The sequence below is a fragment of the Haliotis rufescens genome, unplaced genomic scaffold (assembly GCF_023055435.1).
Source record: "Haliotis rufescens isolate VD_foot unplaced genomic scaffold, xgHalRufe1.0.p SCAF_4, whole genome shotgun sequence".
Classification (NCBI taxonomy): Eukaryota; Metazoa; Mollusca; class Gastropoda; order Lepetellida; family Haliotidae; genus Haliotis; species Haliotis rufescens.
This window is the reverse complement of record NW_025964112.1, coordinates 64937636-64963176: the sequence shown is the minus strand read 5'-3', so window position 1 is coordinate 64963176 and position 25541 is coordinate 64937636. Positions and strand designations below refer to the sequence as shown.

Genomic DNA, 25541 nt, shown 5'->3' with positions numbered 1-25541 from the left:
TATATTGGAGTACATATTACTTGAGATACTATACAAACCTACACGGACACAATACGAACGCAACCTTTGCCTGGAGGTCGGGCTACCAGGGTGTAAAACTTTCAAGTCATATCGTGTAGCATTTACCTGTAAAACATTGATGGGTACCCATCTACTTCACTGACTGATGCATGTCATCGTATCTCAAATGCTGTGGGTCGATGCTCGTGATGTCAATCACCGGATTATCTAGTCCAGACTTGATTATTTACAGACCACCGTCATATAGCTGTAACATTGCTGAGTGCGGCGTGAAACAACAAACAAACAAAAGTCAAATGATATCGACGACAACATCAATGTTAACCATATTGCGTTATAATACAGTAAAGTACGTTTATAACGAACACGCTTTTAACGAACTGACCAATATAACGAACTTAACGAACTTTTTTCAGTCCCGGCCATTTGCTGTATATATGCTTTTAACGAACTACGGTTATTACGAACTAATAATAATGGTCCCTTTGAGTTCGTTATAACCGTAGTTAACTGTGATCAGGCTATAATTCCTATGTAGTCAGCTCAATGGGCTGATATTATACATATTATTATACATATAATCAAAGATTCAGTTCTAACCATAGAATAGGTGTAATATGACAAGACTTGTCCACGTTTGTAGCAATTATCATCCCATTACACCGAATATCATAATCAAGTTTATAAAATTATTATCACCCAATAAAAATTACATCACGTTGTGTCATAGTTTGTCCATCAAATATATCTACAATATCCCACATTAAAACGAATTGCATATGTCTTTCACATACATTAATCTTTACTTGCTTCAGAAAGCTTACTGATATCGTGTGATACCTTCAATCACTGAACTTTAAGTGCGCAACCCGAGATGTACTAACTGTGACATATCAATGTGGTTGCATTGTGTACACATATTATCTCTGGGCCCAGTCAGTCTATTCTCCATATATCTAGCCCCATGTCTGGCTAGTATGTCAGCGGAGCGCACTCGTTGCGTCTCGTATACGTGTCAAAATTCAAGAATAGCATATCACGTGATCAGAAGAAACAGTCCACGCAGAACACCACCACAAGGACAGTCCGGGGCCGAGTACACACACACTTAACTATAATATGAGTCCTGTGCCGAGAACACACACACTTAACTATAAAATCAGTCTGGGGCCGAGTACAGACACACTTAACTATAATATCAGTCCGGAGCCGTGTACAGACACACTTAACTATAATATCAGTCGCGTGCCGAGTACAGACACACTTAACTATAATATCAGTCCGGGGCCGAGTACAGACACACTTAACTATAATTTCAGTCCGGAGCCGAGTACAGACACACTTAACTATAATATCAGTCCGGAGCTGAGTACAGACACACTTAACTATAACATCAGTCGTGTGCCGAGTACAGACACACTTATCTATGATATCAGTTCGGAGCCGAGTACAGACACACTTAACTATAATATCAGTCCGGGGCCGAGTACAGACACACTTAACTATAATATCAGTCGTATGCCGAGTACAGACACACTTAACTATAATATCAGTCCGGAGCGGAGTACAGACACACTTAACTATAATATCAGTCCGGGGCCGAGTACAGACACACTTAACTATAACATCAGTCGTGTGCCGAGTACAGACACACTTATCTATGATATCAGTTCGGAGCCGAGTACAGACACACTTAACTATAATATCAGTCCGGGGCCGAGTACAGACACACTTAACTATAATATCAGTCGTGTGCCGAGTACAGACACACTTAACTATAATATCAGTCCGGAGCGGAGTACAGACACACTTTACTATAATATCAGTCCGGAGCCGAGTAGAGACACACTTAACTATAATATCAGTCCGAAGCCCAGTACAGACACACTTAACTATAATATCAGTCGTGTGCCAAGTACAGACACACTTAACTATAATATCAGTCGTGTGCCGAGTACAGACACACTTAACTATAATATCAGTCCGGAGCCGAGAACAGACACACTTAACTATAATATCAGTCCGGAGCCGAGTACAGACACACTTAACTATAATATCAGTCGTGTGCCGAGTACACACACACTTAACTATAATATCAGTCCGGGGCCGAGTACAGACACACTTATCTATATTACCAGTCCGGAGCCGAATACACACACACTTAACTATAATATCAGTCCTGTGCCGAGTACAGACACACTTAACTATAATATCAGTCCGGGGCCGAGTACAGACACACTTAACTATAATATCAGTCCGGAGCCGAGTACAGACACACTTAACTATAATATCAGTCCGGAGCCGTGTACAGACACACTTAACTATAACATCAGTCCGGAGCCGTGGACAGACACACTTAACTATAATATCAGTCCGGAGCCGAGTACACACACTTTAAGATAATATCAGTCCGGAGCTGTGGGCAGACAAACTTAACTATAATATCAGTCCGGAGCCGAGCACAGACACACTTAACTATAATATCAGTCCGGAGCCGAGTACAGACACACTTAACTATAATATCAGTGGTGTGCCGAGTACAGACACACTTTACTATAATATCAGTCCAGAGCCGAGAACAGACACACTTAACTATAATATCAGTCTGGAGCCGAGTACAGACACACTTAACCATAATATCAGTCGTGTGCCGAGTACACACACACTTAACTATAATATCAGTCCGGAGCCGAGTACACACACACTTAACTATAATTTCAGTCCTGTGCTGAGTACAGACACACTTAACTATAATATCAGTCCGGGGCCGAGTACAGGCCCACTTAACTATAATATCAGTCCGGAGCCGAGTACAGACACACTTAACTATAATATCAGTCCGTAGCCGAGTACAGACACACTTAACTATAATATCTGTCCGGAGCCGAGTAGAGACACCCTTAACTATAATATCAGTCCGGAGCCGTGGACAGACACACTTAACTATAATATCAGTCAAGTGCCGAGTACAGACACACTTAACTAAAATATAAGTCCGGAGCCAAGAACAGACACATTTAACTATAATATCAGTCCGGAGCCGAGTACAGACACACTTAACTATAATATCAGTCGTGTGCCGAGTACAGACACACTTAACTATAATATCAGTCGTGTGCGGAGTACAGACAAACTTAACTATAATATCAGTCCGGAGCCGAGTAAAGACACACTTAACTATAATATCAGTCCGGAGCCCTGGACAGACACACTTAACTATAATATCAGTCAAGTGCCGAGTGCAGACACACTTAACTATTATATAAGTCCGGAGCCGTGAACAGACACACTTAACTATAATATCAGTCCGGAGCCGAGTACAGACACACTTAACTATAATATCAGTCGTGTGCCGAGTACAGACACACTTAACTATAATATCAGTCCGGAGCCGAGTACAGACACACTTTACTATAATATCAGTCCGGAGCCGAGTACAGACACACTTAACTATAATATCAGTGCGGAGCCGAGAACAGACACACTTAACTATAATATTAGTGCGGAGCCGAGTACAGACACACTTAACTATAATATCAGTCCGGAGCGGAGTACAGACACACTTTACTATAATATCAGTCCGGAGCCGAGTAGAGACACACTTAACTATAATATCAGTCCGAAGCCCAGTACAGACACACTTAACTATAATATCAGTCGTGTGCCAAGTACAGACACACTTAACTATAATATCAGTCGTGTGCCGAGTACAGACACACTTAACTATAATATCAGTCCGGAGCCGAGAACAGACACACTTAACTATAATATCAGTCCGGAGCCGAGTACAGACACACTTAACTATAATATCAGTCGTGTGCCGAGTACACACACACTTAACTATAATATCAGTCCGGGGCCGAGTACAGACACACTTATCTATATTACCAGTCCGGAGCCGAATACACACACACTTAACTATAATATCAGTCCTGTGCCGAGTACAGACACACTTAACTATAATATCAGTCCGGGGCCGAGTACAGACACACTTAACTATAATATCAGTCCGGAGCCGTGTACAGACACACTTAACTATAACATCAGTCCGGAGCCGTGGACAGACACACTTAACTATAATATCAGTCCGGAGCCGAGTACACACACTTTAAGATAATATCAGTCCGGAGCTGTGGGCAGACAAACTTAACTATAATATCAGTCCGGAGCCGAGCACAGACACACTTAACTATAATATCAGTCCGGAGCCGAGTACAGACACACTTAACTATAATATCAGTGGTGTGCCGAGTACAGACACACTTTACTATAATATCAGTCCAGAGCCGAGAACAGACACACTTAACTATAATATCAGTCTGGAGCCGAGTACAGACACACTTAACCATAATATCAGTCGTGTGCCGAGTACACACACACTTAACTATAATATCAGTCCGGAGCCGAGTACACACACACTTAACTATAATTTCAGTCCTGTGCTGAGTACAGACACACTTAACTATAATATCAGTCCGGGGCCGAGTACAGGCCCACTTAACTATAATATCAGTCCGGAGCCGAGTACAGACACACTTAACTATAATATCAGTCCGTAGCCGAGTACAGACACACTTAACTATAATATCTGTCCGGAGCCGAGTAGAGACACCCTTAACTATAATATCAGTCCGGAGCCGTGGACAGACACACTTAACTATAATATCAGTCAAGTGCCGAGTACAGACACACTTAACTAAAATATAAGTCCGGAGCCAAGAACAGACACATTTAACTATAATATCAGTCCGGAGCCGAGTACAGACACACTTAACTATAATATCAGTCGTGTGCCGAGTACAGACACACTTAACTATAATATCAGTCGTGTGCCGAGTACAGACAAACTTAACTATAATATCAGTCCGGAGCCGAGTAAAGACACACTTAACTATAATATCAGTCCGGAGCCCTGGACAGACACACTTAACTATAATATCAGTCAAGTGCCGAGTGCAGACACACTTAACTATTATATAAGTCCGGAGCCGTGAACAGACACACTTAACTATAATATCAGTCCGGAGCCGAGTACAGACACACTTAACTATAATATCAGTCGTGTGCCGAGTACAGACACACTTAACTATAATATCAGTCCGGAGCCGAGTACAGACACACTTTACTATAATATCAGTCCGGAGCCGAGTACAGACACACTTAACTATAATATCAGTGCGGAGCCGAGAACAGACACACTTAACTATAATATCAGTGCGGAGCCGAGTACAGACACACTTAACTATAATATCAGTGCGGAGCCGAGAACAGACACACTTAACTATAATATCAGTCCGGAGCCGAGTACAGACACACTTAACTATAACATCAGTCCGGAGCCGTGGACAGACACACTTAACTATAATATCAGTCCGGAGCCGAGAACACACATACTTAACTATAATATCAGTCTGGAGCTGAGTACAGGCCCACTTAACTATAATATCAGTGCGGAGCCGAGTACAGACTCACTTAACTATAATAACAGTCCGGAGCCAAGTACAGGCCTACTTAACTATAATAACAGTCCGGAGCCAAGTACAGGCCTACTTCACTATAATATCAGTCCTGTGCCGAGTACAGACACACTTAACTATAATATCAGTCTGGAGCAGAGTACAGACACACTTAACTATAATATCAGTCTGGAGCCGAGTACAGACACACTTAACTATAATATCAGTCTGGAGCCGAGTACAGACACACTTAACTATAATGTCAGTCCGGAGCCGTGGATAGACAAACTTAACTATAATATCAGTCTGGAGCCGAGTACACACACACTTAACTATAATATCAGTTGTGTGCGGAGTACAGACACACTTAACTATAATATCAGTCTGGAGCAGAGTACAGACACACTTAACTATAATATCAGTCGTGTGCCGAGTACAGACACACTTAACTATAATATCAGTCGTGTGCCGAGTACAGACAAACTTAACTATAATATCAGTCCGGAGCCGAGTAAAGACACACTTAACTATAATATCAGTCCGGAGCCCTGGACAGACACACTTAACTATAATATCAGTCAAGTGCCGAGTGCAGACACACTTAACTATTATATAAGTCCGGAGCCGTGAACAGACACACTTAACTATAATATCAGTCCGGAGCCGAGTACAGACACACTTAACTATAATATCAGTCGTGTGCCGAGTACAGACACACTTAACTATAATATCAGTCCGGAGCCGAGTACAGACACACTTTACTATAATATCAGTCCGGAGCCGAGTACAGACACACTTAACTATAATATCAGTGCGGAGCCGAGAACAGACACACTTAACTATAATATCAGTGCGGAGCCGAGTACAGACACACTTAACTATAATATCAGTGCGGAGCCGAGAACAGACACACTTAACTATAATATCAGTCCGGAGCCGAGTACAGACACACTTAACTATAACATCAGTCCGGAGCCGTGGACAGACACACTTAACTATAATATCAGTCCGGAGCCGAGAACACACATACTTAACTATAATATCAGTCTGGAGCTGAGTACAGGCCCACTTAACTATAATATCAGTGCGGAGCCGAGTACAGACTCACTTAACTATAATAACAGTCCGGAGCCAAGTACAGGCCTACTTAACTATAATAACAGTCCGGAGCCAAGTACAGGCCTACTTCACTATAATATCAGTCCTGTGCCGAGTACAGACACACTTAACTATAATATCAGTCTGGAGCAGAGTACAGACACACTTAACTATAATATCAGTCTGGAGCCGAGTACAGACACACTTAACTATAATATCAGTCTGGAGCCGAGTACAGACACACTTAACTATAATGTCAGTCCGGAGCCGTGGACAGACAAACTTAACTATAATATCAGTCTGGAGCCGAGTACACACACACTTAACTATAATATCAGTTGTGTGCCGAGTACAGACACACTTAACTATAATATCAGTCTGGAGCAGAGTACAGACACACTTAACTATAATATCAGTCCGGAGCAGAGTACAGACACACTTAACTATAATATAAGTTGTGTGCCGAGTACAGACACACTTAACTATAATATCAGTCTGGAGCAGAGTACAGACACACTTATCTATAATATCAGTTGTGTGCCGAGTACAGACACACTTAACTATAATATCAGTCTGGAGCAGAGTACAGACACACTTAACTATAATATCAGTCCGGAACAGAGTACAGACACACTTAACTATAATATCAGTCCGGGGCCGAGTACAGACACACTTAACTATAATTTCAGTCCGGAGCCGAGTACAGACACACTTAACTATAATATCAGTCCGGAGCTGAGTACAGACACACTTAACTATAACATCAGTCGTGTGCCGAGTACAGACACACTTATCTATGATATCAGTCTGGAGCAGAGTACAGACACACTTAACTATAATATCAGTCTGGAGCAGAGTACAGACACACTTAACTATAATGTCAGTCCGGAGCTGTGGACAGACACACTTAACTATAATGTCAGTCCGGAGCCGTGGACAGACAAACTTAACTATAATATCAGTCTGGAGCCGAGTACACACACACTTAACTATAATATCAGTTGTGTGCCGAGTACAGACACACTTAACTATAATATCAGTCTGGAGCCAAAAACACACATACTTAACTATAATATCAGTCCGGAGCCGAGTACAGACACACTTAACTATAATATCAGTCCGGAGCCGAGTACACACATACTTAACTATAATATCAGTCTGTAGCCGAGTACAGGCCCACTTAACTATAATATCAGTCCGCAGCCGTGTACAGACACACTTAACTATAATGTCAGTCTGGAGCCGTGGACAGACACACTTTAAGATAATATCAGTCCGGAGCCGTGGACAGACACACTTAACTATAATATAAGTCCGGAGCCGAGTACAGACACACTTAACTATAATATCAGTCCAGAGCCATGGACAGACACACTTAACTATAATATCAGTCCGGAGCCGAGTACAGACACACTTTAAGATAATATCAGTCCGGAGCCGTGGACAGACACACTTAACTATAATATAAGTCTGGAGCCGAGAACACACATACTTAACTATAATATCAGTCTGGAGCCGAGTACAGGCCCACTTAACTATAATATCAGTCCGGAGCCGTGTACAGACACACTTAACTATAATATCAGTCCGGAGCCGAGGACAGACACACTTAACTATAATATCAGTCCGGAGCCGAGGACAGACACACTTAACTATAACATCAGTCCGGAGCCGTGGACAGACACACTTAACTATTATATCAGTCCGGAGCCGAGTACAGACACACTTTAAGATAATATCAGTCCGGGGCCGTGGACAGACACACTTAACTATAATATCAGTCCGGAGCTGTGTACAAACACACTTAACTATAATATCAGTCCTGAGCCGTGGACAGACACACTTAACTATGGTATCAGTCCGGAGCCGTGTACAGACACACTTAACTATAATATCAGTCCGGAGCCATGGACAGACACACTTAACTATAACATCAGTCCGGAGCCGTGGACAGACACACTTAACTATTATATCAGTCCGGAGCCGAGTACAGACACACTTTAAGATAATATCAGTCCGGAGCCGTGGACAGACACACTTAACTATAATATCAGTCCGGAGCCGAGTACAGACACACTTAACTATAATATCAGTCCGGAGCCGAGTACAGACACACTTAACTATAATTTCAGTCCGAAGCCGAGTACAGACACACTTAACTATAATATCAGTCCGGAGCCGTGGACAGACACACTTAACTATAATATCAGTGCGGAGCCGAGTACAGACACACTTAACTATAATATCAGTCCGGAGCCGAGTACAGACACACTTAACTATAATTTCAGTCCGAAGCCGAGTACAGACACACTTAACTATAATATCAGTCAGGAGTTGATTACACCCATGCTCAGCTATAAGATCAACTTCTATATTATGAGGAACACAACGTGACTTAACTATTATTTGTTCGCTTCAGTTGTTAAGTTACGTTTTGTTTTCTTATTACTTTTGTTGTCCTTACATGTACAGATATATGCCCTCTGCCTCATAGCATTCATTCACCTGGCGAAGGAAGTATATACGCTGTGTTCCTCATAATAAAGAAGTTGACATCCTTTAATGCTCTTCCTTATCAATGACAGTGTTTGTTATATTCAAGTCGTATTTAGAGGTGTAATATAAATCGAAGGATTGACTTTACATTATCATATAAAATACAGTAGACTACGGTTAAAACGAACACGCTTATAACGAACTGACGGATATAACGAACTTACTTTTTGGTCCCGGCTATTTGCTGTAGTTATGCTGTATATACGCTTAGAACGAACTACGGTTATAACGAACTAAAATTAGTAGTCCCTTTGAGTACGTTATAGCCGTAGTTTACTGCAGATATTGCGATGTGTTTCTCCTACTCGACGAGCTTTGTTTCCTAAACGTATGAATTCTCATGCCCACTCCAGTGATGAGTGAGTCCTCCTTACATGTTTCCCCAGTGACACGAACACATCTACACCCCTCCCCAGGCCGTGGAAACAGGCACTGTGAGTGATGTCGTACACGGATCTGCTGGAGTGTTCATGAGTTGTATTTTAATACAGTAGAGAATAATACTACGACATATGTCATTGGGCTGTTCGCTTACTCAATATGAAAAACCGCGCACTGCTAATATCGTTGTTGTTGTTGTTGCTTTAAGTGTTTAAGAGGTCGCCTCCTGCCTCAGCAATTTCGGCTGACCTGTCCCTCTTTAGGACTCCTGTGTGTGAGTAGGGCGCACATATATATTGCGAGTGTTGTATTAATATGATTTCATTTTTATCTTTGGCTGCTCTGTTTAAATACGATCGAGCAGCTGTCCACCTCTCAGAACTAGGGTTAGTGTGGCATTCGCTGTTGCATCTCTGATAGTACCGCTCTTTGTGTACTGCCCTTTATCAACTGCGTATACTGCTCTATATACATAGCTTATCCTTCTCTCTATACACTGCTTATACTGCTCTATTAACATAGCTCATCCTTCTCTCTGTCCACTGCTTATACTGCTCTATATACATAGCTCATCCTTCTCTCTATACACTGCTTATACTACTCTATATACATAGCTCATCCTTCTCTCTATCCACTGCTTATACTGCTCTATATACAAAGCTATTCCTTCTCTCTATACACTGCTTATACTGCTCTATATACAAAGCTCATCCTTCTCTCTATCAACTGCTTATACTGAGTGACTATGGCTTAACGCCGCTTTTAGGAATATTCTCGGTCTTCGGAGTGACGATCGAACACCTTAACCACTAGGCCAGCCTACTGCTTATACTGCTCTCTATATACTGCATATACTACTCTTTATACACTGATCTCTACACACTACCTATACTGCTCTAGTCACTGCTGATACTGCTCTTTATACACTACTCATATTGCTCTTTATGCACTGCTTATACTGCTCTTTATACACTGCTGATACTGATCTCTATACAATGCCTATACTGCTCTATTCACTGCTGATACTGCTCTTTATACACTACTCATATTGCTCTTTATGCACTGCTTATACTGCTCTTTATGCACTGCTTATACTGATCTCTATACGTTGCTTATACTGATCTTTATATACTGCTTATACTGCTCTTTATGGACTGCCCATACTGCTCTTTATGTACTGCTTATACTTATACTGCTCTCTATACACTGCTTATACTGCTCTCTATACACTGCTTATACTGATGTCTATACACTGCTTATACTGATGTCTATACACTTCTTATACTGCATACTCTCTATACTCTGCTTAAACTGCTCTATTTACTGCTTATACTGCTCTCTATACTCTGCTAATACTGATCTCTATACACTGCTTATACTGATGTCTATACACTTCTTATACTGCTCTTTATACACTGCTTATACTGCTCTCTATACACTACTTATAATGCATGCTCTCTATACACTGCTTATACTGCTCTCTATACACTACTTATACTGATGTCTATACACTTCTTATACTGCTCTTTATACACTGCTTATACTGCTCTCTATACACTGCCTATACTGCATGCTCTCTATACTCTGCTTAAACTGCTCTATTCACTGCTTATACTGCTCTCTATACTCTGCTTATACTGATCTCTATACACTGCTTATACTGATGTCTATACACTTCTTATACTGCTCTCTATACTCTGCTTATACTGATGTCTATACACTTCTTATACTGCTCTTTATACACTGCTTATACTGCTCTCTATACACTGCTTATAATGCATGCTCTCTATACACTGCTTATACTGCTCTCTATACACTGCTTATACTGATGTCTATACACTTCTTATACTGCTCTTTATACACTGCTTATACTGCTCTCTATTCACTGCTTATACTGCATGCTCTCTATACTCTGCCTAAACTGCTCTATTCACTGCTTATACTGCTCTCTTATACTCTGCTTATACTGATCTCTATACACTGCTTATAATGATGTCTATACACTTCTTATACTGCTCTTTATACACTGCTGATACTGCTCTCTATACACTGCTCATACTGCATGCTCTCTATACTCTTCTTAAACTGCTCTATTCACTGCTTATACTGCTCTCTATACACCGCTTATACTGCTCTCAAACATAGCTTATTCTTTTCTCACTCTCATAAGATAGCAACTGATAGAGATCAATACAACGATTTTCCCGACCTCTGTAAGCATAAATGTTTACTTATAATACAAAAAGTACCATAAAAGATGACTATTTGGTCCCGAACACCTTCGAAATAAGCATGTCATCATTTTTATGTTTAAACACTATCAAGTATGTTGTCCTTTTAAACTCTCGACCACAACGGAGGTAACAATGATTTAACAGTTGCAATCTTGCGATAGAGGCGACTGTACTTGTCGTAAGAGGCGACTAACGGGATCGGGTGGTCAGGCTCGCTGACTTGGTCGATGCATGTCATCGTATCCCAATTTCGAGGGTCGATGCTCATGATATCAGTTACTGGATTGTCTGGTCCAGACTCGATTATTTACAGACCGCCGCCATATAGCTGGAATATTGCTGAGTGGGGCGTTAAACAGCAACGAAAACAAACAAAGCAATTACATCTGTGATTGTACGAACGTTTCAGTCACTTTTAAATGCCCATGCCTGTTGACAAGTGAGAGTAGGGTATACACACATTCATACAGTGATACACGAAAGTGTTCATATATATCAGTACTTTTAAACAAATCCTGGCAGGTGAATATTAACTCGGTCTCACTACCTCGTCAGACAGAAGCACCTCTTCTGCTGGACTAACAGTCCTGAACACGGCAAACAATACCTTGCTACGCAGGGCATTCAACTTGGCGGTATTTACACACCCTGACTGACATTTGTTTCATCTCCGGCCTTGTGAATACCTGATATCAACTGACCGCGTTGTTGACCTCCGTTAGTGTATATATTACATACCAGCAATAACCAGCACCCGCCATTGTTGGACAATGGTGAGTTTCATCGAGTGACAACATTTGTTTCTTTAAATCTCTGACACACTCTTGTGTACATTTTACACCGAATTATTTGACACGCTATAACTTGCTACATGACATACCACATACGAAGAGATATAATACATAATGTTTTACACACATACCACATACGAAGAGATATAATACATAATGTTTTACATACACACCACATACGAAGAGATATAATACATAATGTTTTACACACACACCACATACGAAGAGATATAATACATAATGTTTTACACACATACCACATACGAAGAGATATAATACATAATGTTTTACACACATACCACATACGAAGAGATATAATACATAATGTTTTACACACATACCACATAAGAAGAGATATAATATATAATGTTTTACACACACACCACATACGAAGAGATATAATACATAATGTTTTACACACACACCACATACGAAGAGATATAATACATAATGTTTTACACACATACCACATAAGAAGAGATATAATATATAATGTTTTACACACACACCACATACGAAGAGATATAATACATAATGTTTTACACAACGTGACATGCCAAGTACCGTTGGTATTTTTGTTGTGACACACCATGCAAACACCCAGTGATTATAAACTATTAAACAAATTTTCGGACCGCCCGAATCTTTCGAAGGTTAGTATTTCATGGCATGATAGATCCATTATAGTAATATGAAAGAATCTAGGGGTACTTAAGCTTTTTAGTTGCATATATACGCAACTTCTGATACACCGTACACACACTTTCTGATACACTCTACACACACCATCCGATACAACATAAACACATCATTTGATAATCATGTACACACCACCCGATATATTGTACACACACCATCCGATACATCGTACACACACCATCCGATGCACCGTACATACACCATCCGATACATTATACACACACCATCCGATACACTATACACACACTTTCTGATATACCATACACACACCATCTGATACACCGTACACACACCATCTGATACACCGTACACACACCATCCGATACACTATACACACACCATCCGATACACTATACACACACTTTCCGATATACCATACACACATCATCTGATACACCGTACACACACCATCCGATACACTATACACACACTTTTTGATATACCATACACACACCATCCGATACACTATACACACACCATCCGATACACTATACACACACCATCTGATACACCGTACACACACCATCCAATTCACTATACACACACCATCTGATACATCGTACACACACCATCCGATACACTATACACACACCATCCCATACACTATACACACATCATCCGATATACTATACACACACCATCTGATACACCGTACACACACCATCCGATACACTATACACACACGATCCGATACACCGTACACACACCATCCGATACACTATACACACACCATCCGATACACTATACACACACCATCTGATACACCGTACACACACCATCCGATACACTATACACACACCATCCCATACACTATACACACACCATCCGATACACTATACACACACCATCTGATACATCGTACACACACCATCCGATACACTATACACACACCATCCCATACACTATACACACATCATCCGATATACTATACACACACCATCTGATACACCGTACACACACCATCCGATACACTATACACACACGGTCCGATACACCGTACACACACCATCCGATACACTATACACACACCATCCGATACACTATACACACACCATCTGATACACCGTACACACACCATCCGATGCACTATAAACACACCATCCGATACACCGTACACACACCATCCGATACACTATACACACATCATCCGATACACCGTACACACCACCCAAAACGCTTATACACACACCATCCGATACACCGTACACACACCATCTGATACACCGTACACACACCATCCGATACACTATACACACATCATCCGATACACCGTACACACACCATCTGGTACACATTTCACTCACCATCCGGTACACAGTACACACACCATCTGGTACACCATACATACACCATCCGATACACCGTACACACACCATCTGATACACCATACACGCACCGAACACAAAACATGTAAAACACTATACACACACCATCCGATACACTATACAAACACCATCTGATACGCAATACACACGCCATCCCATACACTATACGCACACCATCCGATACACCATACACACACCATCCGATACACTATACACACACAATCTGATAACCATACACACACTATACGATACACAGTACACACACCATCTGATACACCATACACGCTACGTACACAAAACACGTAAAACACCATACACACACAATCTGGTACACATTACACTCACCATCTGATACACAGTACACACACCATCTGGTATACCATACATACACCATCCGATACACATTACACACACCATCCGATACACCATACACACACCATCTGAGACACCATCTGATACACCATCCGATACACAGTACACACACCATCTGATACATTATACACGCACCGAACACAAAACATGTAAAACACCATACACACACCATCTGATACACCATACACACACCATCTGATACACTATACACGCACCGAACACAAAACATGTAAAACACCATACACACACGATCTGATACACCATACATACACCATCTGATACACAGTACACACACCATCTGATACACCATACACACAACGTACACAAAACATGTAAAGCACCATACACACACCATCTGATACACCACACACACACCGTACACAAAACATGTAAAACACCATACACACACCATCTGATACACCATACATACACCATCTGATACACAGTACACACACCATCTGATACACCATACACACACCGTACACAAAACATGTAAAGCACCATACACACACCATCTGATACACCACACACACACCGTACACAAAACATGTAAAACACCATACACACACCATCTGATACACAGTACACACACCATCTGATACACCACACACACACCGTACACAAAACATGTAAAGCACCATACACACACCATCTGATACACCATACACGCACCGTACATAAACATGTAAAACACCATACACACACCATCTGATACACCATCCGATACACAGTACACACACCATCTGATACACCATACACACACCGAACACAAAACATGTAAAACACCATACACACACCATCTGATACACCATACACACACCATCTGATACACTATACACGCACCGAAAACAAAACATGTAAAACACCATACACACACGATCTGATACACCATACATACAACATCTGATACACAGTACACACACCATCTGATACACCATACACACAACGTACACAAAACATGTAAAGCACCATATACACACCATCTGATACACCACACACACACCGTACACAAAACATGTAAAACACCATACACACACCATCTGATACACCACACACACCATCTGATACACCACACACACACCGTACACAAAACATGTAAAGCACCATACACACACCATCTGATACACCACACACACACCGTACACAAAACATGTAAAACACCATACATACACCATCTGATACACCATACATACACCATCTGATACACAGTACACACACCATCTGATACACCATACACACACCGTACACAAAACATGTAAAGCACCATACACACACCATCTGATACACCACACACACACCGTACACAAAACATGTAAAACACCATACACAGACCATCTGATACACAGTACACACACCATCTGATACACCACACACACACCGTACACAAAACATGTAAAGCACCATACACACACCATCTGATACACCACACACACACCGTACACAAAACATGTAAAACACCATACACACACCATCTGATACACCATACATACACCATCCGATACACAGTACACACACCATCTGATACACCATACACGCACCATCTGATACACTATACACGCACCGAACACAAAACATGTAAAACACCATACACACATGATCTGATAGACGATACATACACCATCTGATACACAGTACACACACCATCTGATACACCACACACGCACCGTACATAAAACGTGTAACACACCATCTGATACACCATACACACACCGTACACAAAACATGTGAAACGCCATGCATACACACCATCTGATACACCATACATACACCATCCGATACACATTACACACACCATCTGATACACCATACACGCACCGTACATAAAACATGTAAAACACCATACACACACCATCTGATACACCATCCGATACACAGTACACACACAATCTGATACACCATACACTCACCGTACACAAAACATGTGAAACGCCATACATACACACACACACGATCTGACACACCATACATACATCATCCGATACACAGTACACACACCATCTGATACACCATACACGCTACGTACATAAAACATGTAAAACACCATACACACACCATACATACACCATCCGATACACAGTACACACACAATCTGATACACAATACACGCACCGTACATAAAACGTGTAACACACCTTACACACACCATCTGGTACACCATACATACACCATCCGATGCACAGTACACACACCATCTGATACACCATACACGCACCGTACATAAAACATGTAAAACACCTTACACACATCATCTGATACACCATACATACACCATCCGATACACATTACACACACCATCCGATACACATTACACACACCATCTGATACACCATACACGCACCGTACATAAAACGTGTAACACACCATCTGATACACCATACACGCACCGTACACAAAACATGTGAAACACCATACACACACCATCTGGTACACATTACACATACCATCCGATACACAGTACACACACCATCTGATACACCATACATACACCATCCGATACACAATACAAAAAAAAAACTTTTGATACACCATACACGCTCCGCACACAAAACATGTAAAACACCATACACACACCATCTGACACACTATACATACACCATCCGATACACAGTACACACACCATCTGATACACCATACACGCACCGAACACAAAACATGTAAAACACCATACACACACCATCTGACACACCGAACACACACCGTACACATAAAATATGAAAAACCATACACACATCATGTGATACGTCATACACATTACTTGATAGACCATATGATACACCATTTATGATGGTAACCCCACGACTCTCTATATCAACTCGCCCCGGTCGTTTATCAAGGATGAATATTTTCGATTGAAATACCTCATCTACGTATCCAGTTCCACACCGGTATTCATACATCAACTCCACAGAATGTGCCTACTGTTGTGTCATGACCGAAGGCCATACGGTACAAGAAAACACTGTCCCACAATAATAGACTTAAGGCCTACTTGACTATTCGCCCTAAGTGACACCACTATTGTATTTAAACCGTTGTAAAAGGGCAGCCACAGGCAGGGTTGTGAAGCAGTTGTTGGATACGTCATATTACGTAGGACTTAAAATAATTTGAATGTATTCGGTAAAACTGCCTGTTTTGGAACAGGAATTAAGAGATAAACCGCCAGGGGAATGACATTTGAGCAATATTGTGGATTTGGTAAATGTTGGTATAATCATGTCGTAACGGAGGTGTCTGTACTGTGTTCGGTTGCAACATGTGGTACTAAACATGCTTCTAAACATCTTCTAGGTGTGTCTCTAATGTACCTTGACTCATACACCAAATACCAATAACATCCCCGACAGACACGACCCAATATCAGCACTTACCTTTACAACAAAGCTAGACTTGGCTATTCAAGACAAGTTTTATTCAGTATAGAGGCCAGTGGCCCAAAATACAGACATATAAAGGTTTCATTTCTTAGCGCTATTTTCCTCCATACACACATACACATACACACACACACGCATATACATACATACATACATACATATATATACACACATACCGTATGTAGCATTCTTGGAAAATAGGTAACTATGTTAAGTGGTATTGAACGTATTTCTTATTTTTTTCACATTGAATAGGTATAAACAGAGATCACTTATTGTTTGTGTATTTTGAGTGTTCATAATATTTATGAATATGTTTACTGCACTGTCATTTCTGATGTATTTACTGATATACTTTTTTCTAATATAGGTATATGCATCACATACAAGTAAAACATGAATCTCGTCTTCTAAGTACATTTTGTCATTTAGCCTACAATGAGGGCATAGTCTTAAATGGTGTGGTATGTTAGTGTATCTTCCTGTTTCTGTCATAAGTCTAAAATTTCCACTACAAATCTTGTGAAATAGAATCTCAAATGTAAAGGAAGAGCAATGCATAAGTACGTTTCCACATGTAAAAGTGTCTTATATAACACATAGTTACCACATTTATGAGAAGAGTGTAGTGTAGAATATCAGTTTTGTTTAAACTTATCAAGAAGTCTTATTTTAAATAATCTGATAAAAATGTTAATATTTCCAACATCCTGGCTAATCCATACAAAACCAAAACCCAAATTGAAATAGAATATGTTTGATATGTGTAGCCCATGTGCCTCTGCCAGCATCATCAAGAGACTTTAACATTAAATAACATTGATGAGGTAGCCTATTTCTATATAGAGTGATAAGTCTACACCAGCACTTAACTGCCCGTGACATGTATGTCAGCTGAAGTGGAGCTCTACCACATTCACCCAGTACCATACTATTGCATGTACTTTTACCAACTTTCAGGAAATATTTGCACATTATCATCTGAACATTTTCAGTAGTTTTACAATATGTTGTTCCCAAGATTTCTGACCCATAGCACAATATTGGTGTAACCATTGCATCAAAAATCCTGAAAAGATCAGTACAATTAATATCACCTACTCTCTTTTGATATCTGTATATTGCCATTAAGGCTTTATTTGCTTGTGATGCAAGGCAGGACTGTGCTTTTGTCCAAACTAGTCTGGGTGTAACTACTATACCTAAATATTCATTGCATTATGAAACAAAAAATATTTTATAAAACAGGCATGACATGAATAATAATGTAGATAATCTAACTCGTCTATAAGTTAACAACCGATATCGAATGTTACCATTATAACTCTTGAATCACGTTTCTCGACATTGCAAAATGTCTGATTTCATTTTGAAACCTCAGGCAACAAAGAATATGAAGTATTTTATTAAAACTAAAAAAATATACTCTGAATGTCAGTGCGGCGCTTAAGTTTTCTCGGCCGTCAACGTGAAACTAGTACCATGAGGTGACTACAGCCGGAGTCATTGCCTCGCAACGTACAGACTAGTCACTTAAAGGGGTAATTTATTGTCAAATATCGCAGTCATGTCAATATTCAGAAAAAAACAACAGATTTACTAAAGGCTTATTCAGCTTTGGTTGTGGTCCAATACCAGTCATCAGGTGCAGGTTGATATGACCTTCCTACTCCCCCCTCCCCCCAATCCCCCCCACCTCTCCCCCCCCCCCCCCCCCCCCCCCGTCCCGTGTGAGTGGAGGGGATACAAACACGGGCTGTTGAGAAGCGAGTACACTCTCTACAACACTATCATCTCACTTCTGTATTTACGTCACAGTTACGGCAAATAAATCAAATAATTGCAAGTTGTCATTCAGAGGGGAACATTGAAGCAAAAAAGTTACTCCATGCGAGTACACAATTGTCACGATTCATGTATTGACATGATTGAGTGTGTAGGTGAGCGAGTGTTATAATTAGCCCCACGTGAACAATTAAACACTTGTATTAGGTATGCAATACATGTAGCTAACCGTTGCGATGAAATTATTTTTTGTATGTGCTGGTAAGTGTGCTAAATATTTTATGTACTTTTAAGTCTCATCCGAGGTGTGGCGTTTTTGCCGATGAAGAGAGTCTTGGCTGTGATAAGACGTTTTTACTGCTGACTGGAGTATGGCGTAAGACAACGTTATTACTCATGACATGACACGGCCAGCGATATGACGTTATTGCCGATGAAATTACTATAGCGTTACTGAAGAGTGTGGCGTGAGCTATGGTGTTATTACTGATGACAAGAATATAACATGTGCATTTGAAGCGTACTGTCATTAGTAGACCAACATATGCAAACACACATACGCTACTTGACCGCGTCCGCCCGGAGGACGGAAGGTCGGGGGTTTGATCCCCGGCCGCGCCATACCAAAATACGTTAAAGGAAGGTACTTGTTGTTTCCCTGTCTGGCGCTCTTAAGGGATAAAACAATGACTGGTCGGCTCGGAGTCAGTATACAGTTATACTGTATCTGAGTTGGGTATACATATCAAACAGCGGTATGGTATCTCAGTGGGCTAGCACTATTAATCGCTGCCCAAAGCGGCGTCTGAGGAATCGTTATCCGCTGTTTGGAGTTGAGTCCCTGAAACCTATAGTCCTGGGTTCGAATCCCGGTTCGCCTTGATTATGTTTTAGGTCTGTTAGTCTCATGCATCTGCTTGTGGGGTTTTACTAAAATGGAAAACACCTACTCTGTACAATCAGTGCGTACAATACGTCCTTATTCCTATGAATCTATACTTCGTATGGCATTTCAGGCAGTCCCCTTACCTGATGACGTAAATTCGGGAAGCGGTGCGTTGTTGGTTTGTTTGTGTGTATGTTGTTTAACGCCGCACTCAGCAATATTCCAGCTATATGACGTCGGTAGTAAATAATCGAGTCTGGACCAGACAATCCAGTAATCGACATAATGAGCATCGGTCCTCGCAATTGGGATCAATGACATGCATCGTCCAAGTCAGCGAGCCTGACCATTCGATCCCGTTAGTCGCCACTTACGACAAGCATAGTCGCCTTTTACGGCAGGCATACAGGCAACGCTTAGCGACAACATTGTAGCCAGACCACATGTTGCCGGAGATCAATACTGTCATCAGCTTCAGGCTAATTGTCGCCACCAGTCTGATTCATGTCAGACCGATCTCGGTGTTTCATTTGATCAACAAGCACTTGGCAGGGTGGGGCACGGGTGAATTCTGAAGTGAAGTGAACCAGCCGCAGCGATTCTGAGTAGTGTCCAGTGAATTAGAACAGAAACATATACTGGATGTATATATGTATACATATCCACACATACAAGTAGATGCGGTACACATTAAGGTAAGTATATGCAGGTAACTACACAGGTAGATATGTGTTTATACAGTCAGTGATAAACGTACACATATGTATACACAGGTATATGTAACTACGCACAGGTACAAAGGGGTTAATGATATACACGTATGCATAAAGGTACAAGTTGGTATATGAAGGTACTTTAAGGGTTGTTAATTACAGGTGTAATAAAAGGTAGGTTCGAGTATACACGGGTGGGCATATACAGGTGCACACTCAAGTAGGTGTGTACAGGTGCACTTGGAGTAGGCATGTACACGTGTACACATAGGTTGGTATATGGAGGTACACGTACATAGAGGTGGGTATGCGAGTATATAGCATGTACACATTACGGTGGATATACATGTATACATACAAGTAGCTGCAGGTGTATATATATATATATATATATATATATATATATATATATATATATATATATATATAAGGGATGTACATGGACGCTCACAGGTACATGTATATAAGTACACATATGCAAAGAAGTATACATGTAGGTAGGTATTACATGTATACATCTCTGTGGCGATGTAGGTAAAACCAAACGGACAGGTTGGCTTGGGACTGTTGAACACTGTGGAGATCTCGTCCTTCACCAGTGCGATCATCTGTCTGTCTCTCCCCGGCGCCTCCCAGCGTTTGTAGCTGGTCCCCACATAACAAGCAGAGCGGCAGTCAGGCAGAACTGACGGCGTTAATCTGATTGGCAGAGCTGAACCAGGTAGGTCCAACAAGTTAGGTGGTGGACGTTATGCAATATATCGTTACTACTGATGTTTATTCATACATAAACCGTCCAATAGGGTGTTAGATTTTCACACTGTATATAGTTAACAAATAAGATAGGCATGTACCTTTCTGTGGGCAATGGACTAGTCCCGATTTCACCCCTTTATAGCTCGTAGACTAGACCTATGTTTTTCAGGTATTTGAAAAGAGGTTTCATGACCGTGTCACCACTGCACAGTTACAATTGGCCGGACCGACACAGAGTGACAGACGCTAGAAGGGTACACGTGCTTCGGGGGAACTGGTCATAGACAAGTGTAACATCAAGTTTAAACATCAAGAGTAACATCAAGTGTAACATCAAACTCTGAACCTGACACTGACATGCTCCAATGTCGCTGAACAACCGAACTGAATCACAGTCAGGAATCGGTAGTGCCTTGAAAAAGATTATGGCGGAAGAAGTCGATGACTTGAAAAAGCCATTGTTTTGGCGTGCTGTGTTCGCAGAGTTTCTTGGCTGTTTCTTGCTGATTGTTTTCGGTGTAGGAGCTGGTCTTCATGTGGAGGGAACACATGGGCACAGCAGCGTGCATAACATCCTCACTGCAGGATTCTTCATCGCCGTCATCATCTCTGCCCTCGCCAACGTCAGCGGTGCCCACGTCAACCCCGCTCTCAGCCTCGCATTCGCCGTCACAAGAGAAATAAGCTTCGCACGGTGAGTATAATAATACTGTTACGGTATTTTCCTTTCTGCCGAGAGACGCTATAACTGGGTCCGTGCAATATGTAGATGCATTGTATCATACTGTAAACTGCTTGCCCAGTGGACTAGGAAGTCACAAATCGCCGTGTAGATTTGCGTCTCTGAGAACCGCTGATCGCTAGTTCGAATCCTCTTTGGTTTGTCTGAACCGTACCCGTACCTTTGGTTCGTGTGGTTTCACCAAAACGACCAAGTTCGACAAATTGAATGTTACCAAACGCATTAACGCCGAGTCGCTGAGACATAATCTGACCATGGTTCAAAGCGCCATGAAACTAAACTCGTACACTCAGTAAGTGATAAAAATATGTGCAGCAGTCAAGCTTGTCCATGTTGATGTTCTGTACCGTGAAACACGATATTACGACGAGAGGCGGGTCTGTTTTCAGAGAGAAGAATAAGGTCGTACATTAAATAGGGTACGCTGTTTCCTTCATTGCCACACAGGAAGGGATCGTTGTTGTCGAGACATTCGGTTTGAATGGTTATTGTAGAGACTTGCGTGCTTGAGCGCTTATTTTGGGACATACGTATTCGGTGTTTTGTCGAGATATGCATGGTTCGCGGAGTTGTTGCGATATGTGACTCTGAGGGGTTGGTTTGTTGGTTGTAGGGACATATATGTTTATAGTTTAAGATTTCTTTGTCGAGATATACATGTTTGGTGGTTTGTCGGGATATGAATATTTGAAGTGAGGTGAGGTGTAATGGGGTTTAACGTCGCGTCCAAGATTTTTGCACTTATATAATAACCAAAGTGTGTGTATGTGTGTGTGTGTGTGTGTGCGCGCGCGCGCGTGTGTGTGTGTGTGTGTGTGTGTGTGTGTGTGTGTGTGTGATTCATTGTGCTAGCCCACTGAGATGCCTTTCCGCAGTTTAACATGAATACCCCAGTCAGACACAGTATACTCCGAGCCGAACAGTCCTTGTTTTATCCCCTCAATGCCGAGCGTCAGACAGGGTAACAACAAGTACCATCTTTTATCATCTCCGGGCCACGGAGACGGATATGAATATTTGAGGGGTTGTTGAGACATACATGATTTAGGGCATGTTGTTAAGATATGCGACTTGAGGGGTGGTTATCGAGATAATTATGCAGGAGCTGTTATTGTCAGGACATGTTAGAGTAACTGGTAGTTGTTACATTATGCGTGACATGTTGTCGAGATGTCGTATTGGAGAGATTGTTATTACGAGTGCTGTGTGTCCGGTATATGTAAATACATTTGAAAATTATTTTTTGCAGTGTTTATAGTTTATGTAATTAATTGTTGATGTGTACAGTGAGCAACGTTTAGAGGTTTTCATTGAAACAAACCCATCAAGCATCATACATGTATTTGCCACAGCATTGCCTTATGAGATTTAAGTAGGATCAGGCGTTAAGTTTCACACTGATCAATATGGTTGAGAAACAAAATGAACTTTGTACTTTGGGTTTAGTGTGTGAGAATTGGGGCGTTGGGAGGATAGCGTTTGAGATGTTAATGTGATGCGATCGGTGGTGGCAGGGATGGCGATTTGGATGTGTAGGGTAGGGGTAGGCGTTGGTATGTTTGAGTGAACGACGTCACCCATTGCTTATGACCTGACAACACGACAACGTAGCCTGCCTTCCTGAAATGGCTAAGATAAAGTATAGACTGACCGAAACTCGAAATGACGGAAATGACAGAAGTCATCAGCCGATTCACCTGCGATAGATTATCAGTAATCCAAAGTACCTAATGACAGAGTCTGGACCAGACAATGCAGTGATTGATATTATGAGCAAGGATCCACGTCGCAGGAGCATGTTTACATGCTATCAACCAATCCACCAAGCCTGACCACCCAATCCATTAAGACGCCTCTTACGACCAGCATAGGTTTCTGAGGACCAAATCCCCAATGTTTCCGTATCGTGTAAGTTATTCTCTGATACATATGGTCCATTATATTTATGAAACAATTTAGAGATTGAGAGCATTCAAGGAACATTTCACAAATTCCACATCTAAGGGGTTGTCTGTCCTTATTTTTTTCAAAAAGTTAAAGATGGGAAATCCATGAGACTGTATGAGCCATGGTTGGGGCTGAAAATTTACATTCTTTTTCAAATACACTAATGGAGCTGAATGCACCTATGTTATCATATTAACCTATACGAATCTAAACGTAAACATCAACAGTCCCCGCAAGTCCATTGACTTGCTATTGTTGACCCATGACGAGGCCATACGAAGAACGTGACAAGCAGTGGAGATCCACAGATAATCCTGTTCCAAAGGCCCTAAGAGACAGTTCTTGTAAAGAATGAATAGATCGTGCCGGGTGTTGCCGAAGTGTGATCTGCGATCAATTGCC

General features: G+C 41.3%; 1 protein-coding gene across 3 annotated transcripts in view; it reads left to right on the top strand.

The window, feature by feature from the left end:
- The window catches only part of LOC124152914 (aquaporin AQPAe.a-like), a 57461-nt gene that overhangs the window by 15795 nt on the left and 16125 nt on the right, over positions 1-25541 (top strand). For 2 of the 3 annotated variants that reach the window (XM_046525999.2, XM_048381892.1), the window contains exons 2-3: positions 22229-22415; positions 22620-23144. In XM_046525999.2, coding sequence (XP_046381955.1) covers positions 22816-23144 — 329 coding nt within the window. In that variant the 5' untranslated portion in view covers positions 22229-22415; positions 22620-22815. Of the gene's footprint in view, positions 1-21532; positions 21677-22228; positions 22416-22619; positions 23145-25541 lie in introns of those variants that run through there. The other variant, XM_048381891.1, reaches the window with a different exon arrangement.